At 45.1% G+C, this 19,796-nt stretch overlaps 1 protein-coding gene across 2 annotated transcripts in view; it reads left to right on the top strand.

Annotated features, from left to right (window-relative positions):
* The window catches only part of DRICH1 (aspartate rich 1), a 96,080-nt gene that overhangs the window by 20,284 nt on the left and 56,000 nt on the right, over positions 1-19,796 (top strand). For both annotated transcript variants that reach the window (XM_063623422.1, XM_063623423.1), the window contains exons 6-13: positions 1,994-3,062; positions 8,764-8,831; positions 9,908-9,929; positions 12,597-12,673; positions 14,068-14,089; positions 15,074-15,103; positions 16,834-16,913; positions 18,321-18,342. In XM_063623422.1, coding sequence (XP_063479492.1) covers positions 2,864-3,062; positions 8,764-8,831; positions 9,908-9,929; positions 12,597-12,673; positions 14,068-14,089; positions 15,074-15,103; positions 16,834-16,913; positions 18,321-18,342 — 520 coding nt within the window. In that variant the 5' untranslated portion in view covers positions 1,994-2,863. The remainder of the gene's footprint in view (positions 1-1,993; positions 3,063-8,763; positions 8,832-9,907; positions 9,930-12,596; positions 12,674-14,067; positions 14,090-15,073; positions 15,104-16,833; positions 16,914-18,320; positions 18,343-19,796) is intronic.

Raw genomic sequence — 19,796 nt, 5'->3', positions numbered from 1 at the left:
GACGGAGTCTCGCACTGTTGCCCAGGCTAGGGTGCAGTGGCACGATCTCGGCTCACTGGAAACTCCGCCCCTCAGGTTTAAGCGATTCTCCTGCCTCAGTCTTCCAAGTAGCTGGGATTACAGGTGCCCGTCATCGTGCCCGGCTAATTTTTGTAATTTTAGTAGAGACAGGGTTTCACCATGTTGGCCAGGCTGGTCTTGAACTCCTGACCTCATAATCCACCCAGCTCAGCCTCCTAAAGTGCTGGGATTACAGGTGTGAGTCATTGCGCCCAGACAAAAACTATTTTATTCCCCATACCTATTCCTCTTCCTACATTGTCTGTATAGGAGAAAGTCACTGCTGTTTACCCAGTCCTTCAAACTAGAGCCTTAGCAGCCTGTTTTTCCTTTTACTTCCCCTGTTCTTCCACATCTAATCATCTAACGCTTCCTGTTCTCCCAAATGATCACAAAACTTTTCCATCCACTTCAGTCATTTCCACTGCCTTTAGCCTTATCTGTTCTCCCAGATGAACATAATGTCTCTCTCTCTTTTTTTTTGAGACAGAATCTCTCTCTGTCGCCCAGGCTGGAGTTCAATGGTGTGATCTTGGCTCCCTGCAACCTCCACCTCCTGGGTTCAAGCCATTCTCCTGCCTCAGCATCTCGAGTAGATGGGACTACAGGCGTGCGCCACCACGCCAGGCTAATTTTTGTATTTTTAGTAGAGATGGGGTTTCACCATGTTGGCCAGGCTGGTCTCGAACTCCTCACCTCAAATGATCCACTCACCTTGGCCTCCCAACATAATGTCTCTTAATTGGTCCCACTGGTTCCATGAGTCCTTCTGTATTGTGCAGAGAGACCTCACTGCAAACACATCTGATAGAGACTTCTCACCTCTGTGTGGTTCCGTGACTCTCACGTTTCCAGAATAAAACTTAAACTCTACTGCTGGATAGTGAATGAACCTTTGTATTCCAGGTTCATCCACTGTTTAGCAGTGTAGCCTCAGACAACTGAACTCTAAGCCTTTGTTTGCTCATCTGCCTGAACTCACTGAGCAGTCGTGGGACCTTGGGGAAGTTACTTGACTTTTCCATGTAGATTTATGCTGTAAAATTTGTAAAATGAGACTATTTCTGAGGGTTAAATTAGTATGCCACAGTTGGAACACTGTCACGCACATAATGCTTGCCAGATGTTGACTATTCATCTTTATCCTATGAGGACAATGGTACCCCACTGTCTCAATTTTGTATAAGAAAATAATGCTTTATGATATGTTAGTAAAAGAAATATCTGAGGCTGGGTGTGGTGGTTCACACCTGTAATCCCAGCGCTTTGGGAGGCTGAGGCAGGTGGATCACCTGAGGTCAGGAGTTCAAGACCAGCCTGACCAACATGGTGAAACCCTCGTCTCTACTAAAAATACAATAATTAGGCAGATCCGGTGGTGTGCGCCTGTAGTCCCAGCTACTCGGGATGCTGACGCTGGAGAATCACTTGAACCTGGGAGGTGGAGGTTGCAGTGAGCCGAGATTGTGCCACTGCACTCCAGCCTGGTCAACAGAGCAATACCCCATCTCAAAAAATAAATAAGTAAATAAAAGAAATATTTGAGTACCCCTGCCATGGAAAGAAGAAACAGAGCGAGAAAAGGGAGTTGGTAGGTCCTAGCATTACAGAGCTGGGAAGGATGTGTTCAGTCCCTATTTTATAGACGAGGAGGGAAGTATGATGTGTCCCAGGGTTTCATTGAGGATACACAGCCATAACTCTCTATCGAGAGTGCGACCAGGGCCCTGGGGGTAGCTATGGTCAAGTTGCAGACAAGAACTAACACTTGTAAGACAGGAGAGAAGCATTTAGTTAGAAAAGCAGTCAAAAATTTGTGTATAACTACATTTGGTGAGCAAATGAAAGCTATCAGACTCAGAAAAACAGAAATGCTGGTGGAACTGACTTTAGTAACTGGGGTTGTCTTTCTTTTGTTCTTTTTTTTTTTTAGACAGTTTCACTTTTGTCACCCAGGCTGGAGTGCAATGGTGTGATCTTGGCTCACTGTGCAACCTCTGCTTCCTGGATTCAAGCGATTCTCCTGCCTCAGCCTCCCGAGTAGCTGGGATTACAGGTGCGCGCCATCACGCCAAGCTAATGTTTCGTATTTTTAGTAGAGATGGGGTTTCACCATGTTGGCCAAGCTGGTCTCGAACTCCTGACCTCTGGTGATCCACCCCCACTCAGCCTCCCGAAGTGCTAGGATTACAGGCGTGAGCCACCGTGCCCATCTGTACCAGCGTTTTCTATTGAGTTTCTTGCCAAGGGTGACTTCCAATAACAACCCCCCTTGCACTTTGCTCAGGACTGGAAAGCTCAGGCAGCGCAGGGTGAATAAAAGCCTGAGTGGTGCAGTACCCACGGAGGGGCAGGGCGGCCACAAGGTGGGCAGCACCTGGGACGGGCATTGTGAGGCGTTGGGTAGGGCTATGGGGCTGGACATTGTGAGTCACTAGCCTGACCTGGCTGTTTCCTGGCAACCAGGTGACATAGGAAGCTTTATGGGTTATAGGCATCAGCCAGGGCCAGCAGCCTTCAGTCGGTAGCTAGTAGTGGAGGGAGGAGGAGCTCCGACTGTGCTGACGGCAGTTTTTGTGCTGCTTGGCGCTTGTCGTGTTCGTTTATTTTTCAAAGAAGACAGCAGGTCCCCAACCTCATAGACCAGCTAGTTTGGGAGGTGGCGGCAGAGTAAGGGCTGAGGCCCCAGATCTGCCTGGGGTAAGGCTGCTTCTAAAAGTGCAGGTCCACCCTCAGTAGTGTGGCTGCTAGGGCAGCACAGTTACAATTTCATTGAAGGCTCAGGCAGGAGTGGAGAGGCCCCATGGGGAATATACTGAGCTGTTGTGGCAGCTCCAGCTGTGGCTGGCGCAAGTGGAAGGTGGCACCCTGTGATGAATCTGATGTTTATGAGGCCGTGGCTGCTAAATCAGAATCCGCTGCTATAGAGCCTGGCAAGCTGGATGTGGGAGCCACGGAGGGCCAAGATCTGCAGCACATCAGCAACCAAAAGATGCCCACAGGTAAAAAAGCCATGGGTGCCGTTTACCCTCTGGCACACCTCTGGCCACCCCCACCCCCTTCCCATACCCTCATCCCCAGAGACATCCTCAGCTTCCAGCTCCCTCCTGCCCACAGCCAGCTTTCCCAGGTCTGGGGCATGGGGGACAAAGCCTGGCTCTGCCTCTTGTCTTTGTCGTTGAGGCTTTTTTGATCTAGAAAAGGGAGAGCCCTTTTCTCAATGAAAATTCAAATACCTCAATTTTGGAGTCCCCATCCCATTCTCTAGCCTCACCTATCTGGCTGGTTTTGTACCTAAATGAAGGAACCAGGTAAGGGTCAGTTTGTTTCTTTTCTTCCATCCCTTGAGTAAGCTTATTTTTTGTAAATTTTATTTATTTATTTATTTATTTATTTATTTATTTATTCATTCATTCATTCATTCATTCATTCATTTTAGATGGAGTCTCGCTCTGTTGCCCAGGCTGGAGTGCAGTGGTGGGATCTCAGCTCACTGCAACCTCTGCCCTCTGCCTTCTGGGTTCAAGCGATTCTCTAGCCTCAGCCTCCTGAGTAGGGACTACAAGTGCCCACCACCACGCCCAGCTAATTTTTTGTGTTTTTAGTAGAGATGGGGTTTCACCATGTTAGCCAGGTTGGTCTCGATCTCCTGACCTGGTGATCTGCCCGCTTCAGCCTCCCAAAGTGCTGTGATTACAGGCATGCGGCTCCTCGCCAAGCTCCTAGTTTAAGTTCTGAGATACATGTGCAGGATGTACAGGTTTGTTACATAGGTAAAAGTGTGCCATGGTGGTTTGCTGCACCTGTCAACCCATCACCTAGGTATGAAGCCCTGCATGTATTAGCTATTTGTCCATATGCTCTCCCTTCCCCTGCCCCCTGATAGGTAACTGAACTCTCTTGCCTGTTTTTGTCTGGAGGGGGACTCTTTTGCCTGTTTTTGTCTGGAGAGCCTGCCTGGCTTCAGGTTCCTGATAGGAGTGAGGACCTGGAGTGTCGTGTGAGAAACAGATGGCTCAGTGAAGAACTGTCATCATCCACTAGAGTCCCTGGAAACAGCTGTATCATTTAGATGGTGTGGGTTTGTGTGCAGGAGGGTTGGGAGGTAGCTAGGAGTGAATTAATGTGTAGTGATTGTGAGTGTGTTTGTAAATGTATGTTTTCCCCCAAAAATGTGGACCCGCATGCCCAGCACAGTAGAAGTGTCACTTTTCTTGAATTCCTGGCCTGTGGTGGTCCTCTCACCTCAGCCTCCCGAGTCATGTCATTCTTCTAATAAAAAGGAAGAAAAACTTCAGCACCACCATACACTTTACATAAATGACCTCTTTCCTCCCTCACCACGCTGTACCTGAAGGTCAGTTTAATATCCCTACTCCTTAGATGGAGAGAGTGCAGAAAGAGTGAACCCAGATTTTGACCTCCTGAGTGGAAGAGGCAAAAGTGAACCCAGAAATGGGTCCCAGTGTTGATGGTCTATATTACTCAACTATGTCAGCACTCAGGCTTGGTGATATGACCCCACACCAGGGAGTTCCAGCACCTATGTGTGCACCTGGAACTGTGTTGGCCTATAAGCGTGCCAAACATTGCTCATCATCAAATGGGGCCCCAGTGGTCACATAACCCAGGGTAGCAAAAGGTACACGGAACAACAGATGTTTGCATGGACATTACTGTGAAATACACGTAGAAAGCCCACAGGCTTCGGGTCAGCCCACAGATTCTGAGAAGTGTAAGGGTTCACATGGAACAGTGCAGGTCAACATCTGTCAGTGCTGGGGTCGTTCCTCAGCACTTGGTCAAAGCAGGGAAGGATCAGGAAGATATTGCATTGTATTTAGTAACATGACTACCTCAAGCCTTAGAAATGCTCCAATCCATGGCCGGGCACGGTGGCTCATGCCTGTAATCCCGGCACTTTGGGAGGCCGAGGCAGCACATCACCTGAGGTCAGGAGTTTGAGACCAGCCTGGCCAACATGGTAAAAACCTGTCTCTACTAAAAATACAAAAATTAGCTGGCCATGGTGGCCCATACCGGTAGGCCTAGGTACTTGGGAGGCTGAGGCTGGAGAATCGCTTGAACCTGGGAGGTGGAGGTTGCAGTGAGCCAAGATCGAGCCACTGTATACTCCAGCCTGGGTGACAGAGTGAGACTGTGTCTCAAAAACATAAAGAAATAAATAAGAAGAAATGTTCCAATCCATAGCAGACAGACAAGGGCCAGTGCCACATCAGAACTCAGGACAATATTATTATTAGCCTGGGCCCATCACCCTCATTGGAGACCTCCTGCACCTCTAGGTTAGTGAGGCTCAGCACTCACCATGTACTGATCCCCAGGATGGACTGTCCCACTGTCGGGGGCTGGTGTGAGCATGAGCAGCCACTGACTCACTGGACACACAATGTAAAGAAATGGAAGACGTGGGCGTGGTGCGGTGGCTTATGCCTGTAATCCCAGCACTTTGGGAGGTGAGGTGGGTGGATTGCCTGAGTTTGGGAGTTCAAGACCAGCCTGGCCAACCTGGTAAAACCCTGTCTCTACTGAAAATATAAAAATGAGCTGGATGTGGTGGTGAGTGCCTGTAATCCCAGCTCCTTGGGAGGTTGAGGCAGGAGAATCACTTGAACCCAGGAGGCAGAGGTAGTAGTGAGCTGAGATCAAGCCATTGCACTCCAGCCTGAGTGAATGAGTGAGACTGCATCTCTAAAAAGAAAGGGAAAAGCAGAGGAGAAATATCACGGGGTTAGTACTCATATATCTGAGACCCCTTCTCAGTAGGAATGAGCAGGACCTGGCCTTCCTGTCTGCCAAGAGCATGGCGTGGACATCATCCTAAATGCCTCAAGAATGGAGTTGCATTGCTTTCTCTTGTCCTCTCCGTCTCTTTGTGCAATGATGGCAGTGACAGCAGTAGAAATTGGTGAGGGGGCAGAACAGGAATCAGGTCCCCACTTCTCTGACATGGAGCAGACAGGACACAAGTCAGCAGGGATGGACTTCAGGGTCAGGACAGACAGGTCCCAGGCCTGATCTTCCTGCAGCTGGGACAGATGAGTTTTTCTTTTTCACCTCTTTTGGAAGTCACTTGAGAAATGTTCCTTGAGGAGACACTACGATTGGCCAAGGGTTATCTGGCTCAGAAATGTGTGTGTGTGGTGTTTTTTGTTTTTTTGTTTTTTTGTTTTTTTTTTGAGATGGAGTCTCACTCTGTTGCCCAGGCTGGAGTAGTGCAGTGGTGCGATCTCAGCTCACTGCAAGGTCTGCCTCCCAAGTTCAAATGATTCTCCTGCCTCAGCCTGCCGAGTAGCTGGAATTACAGGCATGCACCACCGCACCCAGCTAATCTTTATATTTGTAGTTGAGACAGGGTTTCTCCATGTTGACCAGGCTGGTCTCGAGCTCCTGACATCAGGTGATCTGACCACCTCGGCCTCCCAAAGTGCTGGGATTACAGGCGTGAGCCACTGTGCCTGGCTGACGTGTTTCAACTGGACAGAGCCCCCTAGCACTGGGCCTGTAGCTGCTGCACTCCGGAGTAGCAGGGGAGGTGGGGAGGGACACGAGTTCCAGTGCACCATGAGCTCAGCAAAGGGATGGGGACTGATTCCAGAGTCCAGCTCATCCTTGCAACTCTTCTGTGGAATCCAGAACACATCAGTTTCCACTTATTTTATAGAAGGTTTGGAATCTTCAGTGTCAAACTCTATCTGTGTGTGTCTTCCCACAAGGTGGATAGAGGAGCCCTGGCTATGGGTGTTTCCTGCCAGGGCAGTGACTGTGTCTTCCTCATTAGTCCTTATCCCAGAGCTCAGTCCTGGGAGAACATGTTAGGCCCCATGGGCATTGTAATGAACACATCCCTGGGATGAGTTCTAGGTCGCCCCTGGGCTGGGATCTAGTGCAGGTGTGGAAATGTTTCCTTCTCAGCCTGTCCAGCCTGTTGAGCCCTACACCAATCCCGGAGCCTGCCCCAGCTTCTGAGTCAGGGTCCCTGGAGATGAAGTTGAGCTCCTGAGGACGGTGAGGTGCCCCTGCCCCTGGGCTCCTGCTGCTCTGATCCTGTCTAGACAGGGTGTGCAGGGCCACGCTCTTCCCCTGTGTGCGCACGCGCCCCCTGCTGGAATCCCTCTGGACCTGGATGTTGTCCTCATTGTTGTCATATCCCTAGCCCCACACAGTGACTGGCCCTTGTGCAGATGCCCAGGAAGTAACCATAAATGTATGGTAGGAGCAGAGCTGCAAACTATTTTGCAAGAAAACACCAGGGGAGGGGAGTCATGTCTTCCTCATGTCTGGATCTCCTGTGGCGTCTAGTGTGGTTCTCAGTCATGCATGTGCCTCCTCATATGTAAATACATTTAAATATTTACAATTAAAAGTTCAGGGCTGGGCGTGGTGGCTCACACCTGTAATTCCAGCACTTTGGGAGGCCAGGGCCAGCGGATCATCTGAGGTCAGGAGTTCGAGACCAGCCTGGCCAACATGGTGAAACCCCGTCTCTACTAAAAATGCAAAAATTAGCCTGATATGGTGATGCACACCTGTAATCCCAGCTACTTGGGAGACTGAGGCAGGAGAATTGCCTGAACCCGGGAGGCAGAGGTTGCAGTGAGCCGAGATCATGCCATTGTACTCCAACCTGGGTAGCAAGAGTGAAACTCTGTCTCAAAAAAAAAAAAAAATCAGAACCTCATCACAACAGCCACCATGCAATGGCCCAGCAGCCTTCTTTTCATGCAGCAGAGAGCATTTCCATCCCCGCAGAATGCTCTTTCACATCTGCTGTGAGCCTGGCTGAGGGACCAATTGTTGAACTCTAACTCAAAGCGTGCACATCAAAGTGGGAATCTCAGGGCTATGAGATTGGAGGTGAGACCTGTAATGGGCCAGTGGAAGGAAAAGTGGAAAGGTGGTTCCTTCAATTCCTCTTTCTCACTTGAAGACTGGCAAGTGTGAGCAATGCCTTTTTAGAGACCTCTGACTCCACAGAGCCCAGGGAGAGTCTGACCACACCGAGGAAAGGGCAGAGTGATCTCGTGTAACCCAATGTGGCCTCACCTGGAGTAGGAGAGTGGGCGAGTTGCTCTCTGGAATAACTTCTTGCAGAGTTTTTGTCTCTAATGATTGGCCAATGGACGCCATCCACGAGGGCAGCTGCAATGAGAGATCTGCAGGTAGAGAATGATACTCTAGGAGGAGCTCTGGGAGCAGCTGGGTGACACCTGTTGCTTTGGAACCTAGGAAAAGGGCGATGAAGTCAGAACCAAAGGAAATATGCGTAGAAGTCTGACTTGTTCCTTTTGTATTTTAATAAGAGATGAGACAATTTGTATTCATGGGCTTTGTGTGCTGTGTTTGTAACCATTTTTTTTCTTGCTCTGATATTTAATGATTACCTTTCCCAGAAGACCAGTTTTTCCTCTCTATGTCACAGCAAACATCAAAGCCTTGATTTTTGATTGGTTACTATCTTCTTTGACTTGGGAATGTAAGAGTCTTACCAGGTCTAGGCACTGATGAAGATGCAAGGTCTCTGGTGAGACTCCCTCATGCTCACTACTTGAACACAGTTGTTTCTCTCAGATGCTCTCAGAATCTTCAGTCCCACGCTCCACATGCCGCATCCAGCAAAGCTCTCTGAGGGACTCAGTCTCCAACCACCAGGGCACTGACATTAACTCTATGTCCTTTTAGGTCCCCCTGAGGACCGCCTGAGTTTAAAATTTCTACCACCAAGTGAGGAAGACAGTGATGATGCCAAGGTAAGACCCCCTTTCTTTGCCTTCTAAAGAAATGTTGCTTTCCTGATGTCAGAAACAAACTCACCCATCCACACCCAAAGAATGGACTCAGAGGCCTGCAGAACAGCGAAAGTGAGACTTTTCATGATGGTCTTGCAAGATCTGGGTGCAGACACACCCAGCACAGTTTCAACAAGCAATTTATCCCCGAGTGTGCAGGTCCCTCCCCTGGTTCCTCATAGGCTGAGTACTATGGGGTCACAATCTTCCCGGGTGTCACATATCGATTGTTGGGTAGGGGCTTTAGGTATTTTTTTTTTTATGGTTGTCTTACTGCATTTTGTTGCAGCCCACAATGCATTGCCATCCTAGTCAGCTCAGGGGCTCTTCAGGTATTTGACTTATGACCTAAGTAGCTGGGCAAGCTGATAAAAACAGACAAAACGAGCTATTTTGCAGGCTAGTAAACTTTCAACTTAGACTAAACTTCCTTGGTTCCAGTGAGGGCAATTAAGTGAGGAGGAGAGGAGGCCCAACAAGCAGGCATTGTCCATCCAAGCAGGAGCCCAGCATATCCTATTTCTTCTGTGTTTTGCTGACCTAGACCGGTTCAAGGCACTTTGTGTTAAAAATGGACCATGGTATACATTATTTCCTTCACCTGATTTCTTTCCTTCCCAATTAATTTTGATATAAAAATATGACAAGGCACATTATGTACAACATACACAATTCTCTGTGAGGACGGAGTTCAGTGGGAGTTTCTTTTCATCTAATACATGACACACTAGGATGTTTTTAAATGACAGCATCCATCATCAACTGTAATGCAGAGGCATTTTCCTCCACACCAGTTTTCCTCTTTGAATTCGGCATTGTGCGTTTACCAATCTAAATCAACTTCAAAGAAATTCTGTGGGAAAAGCTTTTGTCTTTTCCACATGTGTCCTCTATGCTAGAATGTTTTGTCTTTGACATGGACTCAACCACTGTTTCAAAAGTAGTTTTCTGAAGTCATCAAGAGAATAACTGATCTGTGTAAGGGGTGCAGCAGAATTGATCTGATCCTCACAGCATCTTCTTTTGTCTCGTTGCAGATTTTACCATCACCTGTCCAGGGTATGTACCTTGAACTAACTCACTTTCTGAGAAACTAACTTGCTGGCTTTAATATATAGAAACCTTAATCTGGATTCCTGTTAAAAATATTGGGGGTGTGGTGAGAGGAAATGATTCTGCAAGTGTATAACTATGAGCAGAGGGGCTGTAGAAATGTATGTGAACCCAGAGGACCAACCAGGAGATTTTGTGTGAGCCAGTGTGTCTTCACCTGGAGTAGGAGAAGTGAGTGCACCTCTCACTGACTTACCCTGATATTGGTGATTCTAAAGAGTGGATTCTGGAGAATCTCAGCAGGGAAGATGATGCTTTTTCGGGTAGGTAAAATACTTCAGATGGAGTCTAATAAAACAGCATTTACAAGAACCTTCATGTTATATCTGCTGCTTGGGAGGCTGAGGGAGGGTGTAGAAACAAAAAGTAAATAGAAGCCGAGTCTGTTATTTTCAGAGTTTAATGTCATGATGAGAAGTACTATGTTTATGGGCTTTTGAGTATCCTGTGTTTTCGATCACCTCTTCTTTATTATTTAAAGATGATTTTTCTGAGAACACTTGCTCTTTTCTGCCTCTGCCACTGCAAAATCTCAGAGCCTTTGGTTTGGGACACAGTTCTATCATAGGCAGTTACTTAATCCTGGAGACAGAATTCTTCTGTGGTGTGCCCAGGTGCATAGGAGAAATGGATCCTCACCTTATGAACTGTTAGGTTTCATGGCAGCACATTGATTTGTCTGTCCTTGCAGTTTACTTCTGGTATCAAGACATCTCCCTGGGCATGGAGTACAGGATGAATATTCACTCTGGGCTCACTGCAAAACTCCAGTGTGTGGGAAATGGAGGGAGAAGCACAACCTTGAGCACCCTGTCAGCATTCCATTTCTTCATTTGAATGAAAATATGCAGTTTTACCATCATTTGTGGAAGAGGCTTTCCTTTCCCCCTTGTGTATCCTTGGCACCTTTGTTGAAGATCAGCTGACTCTGTATGTGTGCATTTAATTCTGGGCTCTTGATTCTATATCTGATATTTATGGGTGCCCCCATGCTAGAAGCATGCTGTCTGAATTTTTCTGTTTTTTGTAGATTTCAATCTCATGAACGTGCATCCTTCAACACTATTCTTTTTCAACGTTACCATGGTTATTTGAGGCACATAAAAATTCATTAAAGTCTGAGGATTAACTTTTCCGTTTCTGCACACATGGCTGTTACCAGTTTGATAGCAGTTGTTAATCTGTAGATCATTTGTGTAGTATTGTGTGTTAGTCATGCTTAGTCTTCCTATCCATGAATATGGGAAACCTTTCAACTTATTTGTACGTTCTTTGCTTTGTAGAATCTTTATGTTGACAGCTGATTAGTTAGATTTAACATGACTGATATAAATTTGTGATTTCTTTTTTTTTCTTTTTCTTGTTTTTTGAGACGGAGTCTCACTCTGTCACCATACTGGGGTGCAGTGATGTGATCGCTCACTGCCACCTCTGCCTCCCGGGTTCAAGTGATTCTCCTGCCTTATCCTCCTGAGTAGCTGGGACTACAGGCATGTGCCACCAACATGCCCAGCTAATTTTTGTATTTTCAGTAGAGATGTGGTTTTACCATGTTGGCCGAGATGGTCTCGATCTCTTGACCTCGTGATCCGCCTGCCTCGGCCTCCCAAAAAGCGCTGGGATTACAGGCATGAGCCACCATGCCCAGCCAAATTTGTGATATCTTATACCAATATTTTGTATGTCTGAATTAATAGGCATCAAATAAAAAAATTATGTAAGCTAGTTAACCAAAAAATCACCCTTTTCCTCATGGACATTTTTTCATGAATTTGTTCATTTGTATTGGTATACATTTCCTCATTTCGGTAGATCATGTGTATTTGAACCTGGAAACTTATCCTCATGGCAGAAAGTGTTCACTTTCTGAGAGAAAGTGATCTCTCAGCTTCACTGGTGCAGGTAGTGCAGGCCCTGTGAGCTTGACCTGTTTGAATGAAGCCTCATCTTTAGGGAATCTCCTCAGGGAGAATGACACAGAGCTGATGAAGCCCTTGATTACAGGGCCCCAAAAGGTTGTGGGCACACACCATTATTCCAGAAGAAGACTTACAAAGAGGAAATCATGACTATTTTTAATTGTAGCATTTTAATATGATTTTTTAAATGGTCTCTATGAAAAAGAATGTGTGATTAATAGAACAGAGTAATTTAGGTAAAATTGAGTTGATTTCACCAATAAAATAGACTTTTAATTAAGTAATAAATCCTTTAAAACAGATGCTAAATGTAGTACCAGCATAATTGGATCCTAGTGTACTGACACGATCTTGAATACATTAAGAAAATACTGTTTGTTTAGAAGAGTTTCAAAACATTTGAGAGGGAGGTAGGCATTCTTCCATTGACCCTTAGTGTGTGCTTCAGTTCCATTTGGGGTTGACTATTTTGTGTCGCTGCATGATGCCTCTAGTGCAAGGCCAAGGCCTCCGTGTCTCATGTCTTTCCTGCTCCCCTCTTCTGCCATCCCTCTTCCACTCGGGAATAACCCAGCATTAGCTCAGTCCATGCTTGTTAATCAACCACCTCCATACACCACATCCAGCAAAGCTCCCTGAGTGACTCACAGTCACAAACAACCAGGGCACTGATCTTTCTTCTGTGTCCTTCCAGGTTCTTCTGAGGACAACCTGAGTCTAGTATGCCCATTGCCAAGCAAGGATCATGATGGTGATCATGATGATGCCCAGGTAAGACCACCTTTCTTTGTCTTGTAAGGAAATGTTGATTTTCTGATGTGAGAAACAAACTCACCAGTCCAAACCCAAAGAATGGACTCAGGGAGCTGAAAAACAGCAAAAGTGAGATTTTCTTTCCTTTTTTTCTTCTTTTCTTTTTTTTTTCTTCCGAGACAGAGTCTCACTCAGTTGGCCAGGCTGGAGTGCAGTGGTGCAATCTCGGCTCCATCTCCTGGGCTCAATGAATTCTCCTGCCTCAGCCTCCCGAGTAGCTGGGATTACAGGCATGTGTCTTCATGCCCAGCTAATTTTTGTATTCTTAGTAGAGATGGTGTTTGCCGTGATGGCCAGGCTGGTCTCGAACTCCTGACCTCAGGTAATCGGCCCACCCCGGCTTCCGAAAGTGCTGGGATTACAGGCATGAGCCACCCCGCCTGGCCGAAAGTGAGACTTTTAATGACAGTCTTGCAAGATCCAGTACCTTATGGGCAGACACACCCAGCACAGTTTCAACAAGCAATTTATCCCCTAGTGTGCAGTTCCCTCCGCTGGTTCCTCATAGGCTGAGTACTGTGGGATCATAATCTTCCTGGGTGTTGCCTATTGATTTTTGGGGAGGGGTTTTAGGTATTTTTCTAGGGTTGTCTTACTGCATTTTGTTGCAGCCCACAATGCATTGTCATCCTAGTCAGCTCAGGGGCTCTTCAAGTACTTATCACCTAAGTAGCTGGGCAGACTGGTAAGAACAGACAAAGCAAACTATTTTGCCGGCTAGTAGACTTTTATCTTAGACTAAACTTCTTTGGTTCAAGTGAGGGCAACTAAGTGGGGAGGAGGGGCTGCCCAACAAGCAGGCATTGCTTATCCAAGCAAGAGCCTAGCATATACTATTTCTTCTTTTTTTTGCTGAGCTAGACCAGTTTAAGACACTTGGCGTTAAAAATTGACCACTGTATACATTATTTCCTTCACCTGATTTCTTTCCTTCTCAATTAATTTTGATATAAAAATATGACAAGGCACATTATGTACAACATACACAATTTGTGAGGACGGAGTTCAGTGGGAGTTTCTTTTCATCTAATACATGACACACTAGGATGTTTTTAAATGACAGCATCCATCATCAACTGTAATGCAGGGGCATTTTCCTCCACACCAGTTTTCCTCTTTGAATTAGGCATTGTGCGTTTACCAATCTAAATCAACCTCAAAGATAAATTATGTGGGAAAAGCTCTTGTCTTTTCACAGGTGTCCTCTATGCTAGAATGTTTGACCTTTGCCCTTGACTCAACCACTGTTTCACAACTAGTTTTCTGAAGTCATCAAGAGAATAACAGATCTGTGTAAGGGGTGCAGCACAATTGATCTGATTCTCATAGCATCTTCTTTTGTCTCATTGCAGGTTTTACCATCACGTGTCCGGGGTACGTACCTTGAACTCACTTTCTGAGAAACCAACTTGCTGGCTTTAATATATAGAAACCTTAATCTGGGTTCCTGTTAAAAATATTTGGGGTGTGGTGAGAACAAATGATTTTGCAAGTGTATAGCAACAAGACTTCAGGTGGGATCTAATAAAACAGCATTTCCAGGAACCTTCATGTTATACCTGCTGCTTGGGAGGCTGAGGGAGGGTATAGAAAGAGAAAAAGAAAAAGTAAATGTAAGCCGAGTTTGTTCTTTTCAGAGTTTAATGTCATGATGAGAAGTACTATGTTTATGGGCTTTTGAGTATCCTGTGTATCTTTATTATTTAAAGATGATTTTTCTGAGAACACTTGCTCTTTTCTGCCTCTGCCACTGCAAAATCTCAGAGCCTTTGGTTTGGGACACAGTTCTATCATAGGCAGTTACTTAATCCTGGAGACAGAATTCTTCTGTGGTGTGCCCAGGTGCATAGGAGAAATGGATCCTCACCTTATGAACTGTTAGCTTTGATGGCAGCACATGCATTTGTCTGTCCTTGCTGTTTACCTCTGGTATCAAGACATCTCCCTGGGCATGGAGAACCGAATGAAAATTCCAAAACACATGCAAAAGCTCCAGTGTTTTGGAAGTGGAGGGAAAAGCACTACCTTGAGCACCCTGTCAGCATTCCATTTCTTCACGTGAATGAGAATATGCAGTTTTACCATCATTTGTGGAAGAGGCTTTTCTTTCCCCATTTAGCACCTTTGTTGAAGATCAGCTGACTCTGTATGTGTGCATTTAATTCTGGGCTCTTGATCTGTGATACTTACGGGTGCACCCATGCTAGAAGCATGCTGTCTGAATTTCTCTGTTTTTTGTAGATTTCAATCTCATGAATGTGCGTCCTCCAAACTATTCTTTTTCAACATTACCATGGTTATTTGAGGCACATAAAAATTCATTAAAATCTTAGGATTAACTTTTCCATTTCTTCACAGGTGGCTGTTACCAGTTTAATAGCAGTTCTTGTGAGTCTGTAGATCATTTGTGTAGTATTGTGTGTTAGTCATGCTTAGTCTTCCTGTCCATGAACATGGGAAGCCTTTCAGCTTATTTGTACATTTTTTACTTTCTAGAATCTTTATGTTGACAACTGATTAGTTAGATTTAACATGACTGATACAAATTTGTGATTTTTTTTTTTTTTTGAGACAGAGTCTCACTCTGTCACCATACTGCTTGTGCAGTGATGTGATCTCTGCTCACTGCCACCTCTGCCTCCTGGGTTCAAGTGATTCTCCTGCCTTATCCTCCTGAGTAGCTTGGACTGCAGGTGCATGCCACCATGTCCAGCTAATTTTTATTTTTTTTAAATAGAGAAATGGTTTTACCATGTTGGCCAGGATGGTCTCGATCTCTTGACCTTGTGATCCACCCACCTCGGCCTCCCAAAGTGCCGGGATTACAGGCATGAGCCACCGCACCTGGCCAAATTTGTGATATCTTATACCAATATTTTGTATGTCTGAATGAATAGGCATCAAATAAAAAAATATTAAGCTGGTTAACCGAAAAAATGACCCCTGTACTCATGGACATTTTTTCATGAATGTGTTCATTTCTATTGGTATACATTTCCTCATTTCAGTAGATCATGTGTATTTGAACCTGGAAACTTATCCTCATGGCAGAAAGTGTTGAGAGTCATGTCTCTCAGCTTCACTGGTGTAGGTAGAGCAGGCCCTGTGAGCTTGGCCTGTTTGAATGAAGCCTGATCTTTAGGGAATCTCCTCAGGGAGAGTGACACAGAGCTGCTGAAGCCCCGGATCACAGGGGCCCAATAGGTTATGTGCACACACCATGGTTCCAGAAGAAGACTTACAAAGAGGAAATCATGACTATTTTTAATTTTAGTATTTTGATATTTAATTTTTTAAATGACCTCTATGAAAAAGAAATTGTGATCAGCTGGGTGTGGTGGCTCACACCTGTAATCCCAGCACTTTGGGAGGCCGAGGTGGGCAGATCACGAGGTCAGGAGATGGAGACCATCCTGGCTAACACAGTGAAACTCTGTCTCTATTGAAAATACAAAAAAATTAGCCAGGTGCGGTGGCGGGTGCCTGTAGTCCCAGCTAAGGGAAGCTAAGGTAGGAGAATGGTGTGCACCTGGGAGGCGCAGCTTGCAGTGAGCCGAGATCACGTCACTGCACTCCAACCTGGGGGAGAGAGTGAGACTCTGTCTCAAAAAAAAAAAAAAAAAAAAAAAAAAAATGTGTGATCAATAGAGTAGAGTAATTTGGGTAAAATTGAATCCATGTCACCAATAAATTAAGTAATTAATCATGTAAATTTGAAACAGATGCTAGATGTAGTACCAGCATAATTGGATCCTAGTGTACTTGCACAGTCTTGAATATGTTAAGAAAATCCTGTTTGTTTAGAAGACTGTCAAAACATTTGAGAGGGGAGGAAGGCATTCTTCCATTGACCCTTAGTGTGTGCTTCAGTTCCATTTGGGGTTTACTTTTTTGTGTTGCTGCGTGATGCCTCTAGCACAAGGCCAAGGCCTCCACATCTCATGTCTTTCCTGCTCCCGTCCTCTGCCATCCCTCTTCCACTCAGGAGAATAGCCCAGCTTTAACTCAGTCCATGGTTGTTAATCAACCACCTCCATACACCACATCCAGTAAAGCTCCTTGAGTGACTCACAGTCACAACCAACGAGGGCACTGATCTTTCCTCTTTGTCCTTCCAGGTTCTTCTGTGGACAACCTGAGTTTAGTATGCCTACCACCAAGCGAAGATGATGATTTGGATGATGAAGATGATGCCCAGGTAAGACCACCTTTCTTTGTCTTCTAAGGAAATGTTGGTTTTCTGATGTGAGAAACAAACTCACCAGTCCAAACCCAAAGAATGGACTCAGGGAGCTGAAAACAGCAAAAGTGAGATTTTCTTTCCTTTTTTTCTTCTTTTCTTTTTCTTTCTTTCTTTCTTTTTTTTTTTTCTGAGACAGAGTCTCACTCAGTTGGCCAGGCTGGAGTGCAGTAGTGCAATCTCCTGGGCTCAATGAATTCTCCTGCCTCAGCCTCCCGAGTAGCTGGGATTACAGGCATGTGTCTTCATGCCCAGCTAATTTTTGTATTCTTACTAGAGATGGTGTTTTGCCATGTTGGCCAGGCTGGTCTCGAACTCCTGACCTCAGGTAATCGGCCCACCTCGGCTTCCAAAAGTGCTGGGATTACAGGCATGGGCCACCCCGCCTGGCCGAAAGTGAGACTTTTAATGACAGTCTTGCAAGATCCAGTACCTTATGGGCAGACACACCCAGCACAGTTTCAACAAGCAATTTATCCCCTAGTGTGCAGGTCCCTCCCCTGGTTCCTCATAGGCTGAGTACTGTGGGATCATAATCTTCCCGGGTGTTGCCTATTGATTTTTGAGGAGAGGCTTTAGATATTTTTCTAGGGTTGTCTTACTGCATTTTGTTGCAGCCCACAATGCATTGCCATCCTAGTCAGCTCAGGGGCTCTTCAAGTATTTGATTTATGACTTAAGTAGCTGGGCAGGCTGATAAAAACAGACAAAGTGAGCTATTTTGCAGGCTAGTAAATTTTTATCTTAGGCTAAACTTCTTTGGTTCAAGTGAGGGCAACTAAGTGGGGAGGAGGGAGTGTCCAACAAGCAGGCATTGCCTATCCAAGCAAGAGCCTAGCATATACTATTTCTTCTGTTTTTTGCTGACCTAAACTGGTTCAAGGCACTTTGTGTTAAAAATGGACCACTGTATACATTATTTCCTTCAGCTGATTTCTTTCCTTCTCAATTAATTTTGATATAAAAATATAACAAGGCACTTTATGTACAACATACACAATTCTCTTTGTGAAGATGGAGTTCAGTGGGAGTGTATTCCTATCTAATATATGACACACTAGGATATTTTTAAATGACAGCATCCATCATCAACTGTAATGCAGGGGCATTTTCCTCCACACCAGTTTTTCTCCTTGGATTAGGCATTGTGCGTTTACCAACCTAAATCAACCTCAAAGATAAATTCTGTGGGAAAAGCTCTTGTCTTTTCCATATGTGTTCTCTATGCTAGAATGTTTGGTCTTTGACCTTGACTAACCACTGTTTTACAAGTAGTTTTCTGAAGTCATCAAGAGAATAACAGATCTGTGTAAAGGGTGTGGCAGAATTGATCTGATCCTCATAGCATCTTTTGTCTCATTGCAGATTTTACCATCACGTGTCCAGGGTATGTACCTTGAACTAACTCAACTTTCTGAGAAACAAACTTGCTGGCTTTAATATATAGAAACCTTATTCTGGGTTCCTGTTAAAAAATATTGGGGGTCTGGTGAGAGCAAATGATTTTACAAGTGTATAACTATGACCAGAGGGGCTGTAGAAATGTATGTGAACCCAGAGGACCAACCAGGAGATTTTGTGTGAGCCAGTGTGTCTTCACCTGGAGTAGGAGAAGTGAGTGCACCTCTCACTGACTTATCCTGATATTGGTGGTTCTAAAGAGTGGATTCTGGAGAATCTCAGCAGGGAAGAGGATGCCTTTCCAGGTAGGTAAGAAGATTTCAGGTGGGATCTAATAATACAATGTTTCCAGGAGCCTCATGCTATACCTGCTGCTTGGCAAAGTTAGTGAGGGTATAGAAAGAGAAAAAGAAAAAGTAAATATAAGTCAAGTTTGTTCTTTTCAGAATTTAATGTCATCATGATGAGAAGTACTATGTTTATGGGCTTTTGAGTATCCTGTGTTTTTGATCACCTCTTCTTACTTTATTATTTAAAGATGATCTTTCTAGAACACCTGCTCTTTTCTGCCCGTGCCACTGCAAAATCTCAAAGCCTTTGATTTAGGACAGAGTTCTGTCATAGGCGGTTACTTAATTCTGGAGACAAAATTCTTCTGTGGTGTGCGCAGATGCATAGGAGAGATTAATCCTCACTTTGTGAACTGTTTGGTTTCATGGGAGCACATTCGTCTGTTTTTCCTGCTTACCTCTGGTATCAAGAGCTCTTCCTGGGCATGGAGGACAGAATGAAAATGCACTCTGGGCTCACTGCAAAAGCTCAGTGTCTTGGAAATGGAGGGAGAAGCACAATCTTGAGCACACTGTCAGCATTCCATTTCTTTTTTTCTTTTTTCTTTTATTTTATTTGATTATTATTATTATACTTTAGGTTTTAGGGTACATGTGCACAATGTGCAGGTTTGTTACATATGTATCCATGTGCCATGTTGATTTCCTGCACCCATTAACTCGTCATTTAGCATTAGGTATATCTCCTAATGCTGTCCCTCCCCGCTCCCCCCACCCCACGACAGTCCCCGGAGTGTGATGTTCCCCTTCCTGTGTCCATGAGTTCTCATTGTTCAATTCCCACCTATGAGTGAGAACATGCAGTGTTTGGTTTTCTGTCCTTGTGATAGTTTACTGAGAATGATGATTTCCAGTTTCATCCATGTCCCTACAAACGACATAAACTCATCATTTTTTATGGCTGCATAGTATCCCATGGTGTATATGTGCCACATTTTCTTAATCCAGTCTATCCTTGTTGGACATTTGGGTTGGTTCCAAGTCTTCGCTATTGTGAATAGTGCCGCAATAAACATACGTGTGCATGTGTCTTTATAGCAGCATGATTTATAGTCCTTTGGGTATATACCCAGTAATGGGATGGCTGGGT

The sequence above is a fragment of the Symphalangus syndactylus genome, chromosome 18, assembly GCF_028878055.3.
Source record: "Symphalangus syndactylus isolate Jambi chromosome 18, NHGRI_mSymSyn1-v2.1_pri, whole genome shotgun sequence".
Lineage (NCBI taxonomy): Eukaryota > Metazoa > Chordata > Mammalia > Primates > Hylobatidae > Symphalangus > Symphalangus syndactylus.
Note: the sequence above shows the minus strand (reverse complement) of the source record. Positions and strands in the feature narration are given on the sequence as shown.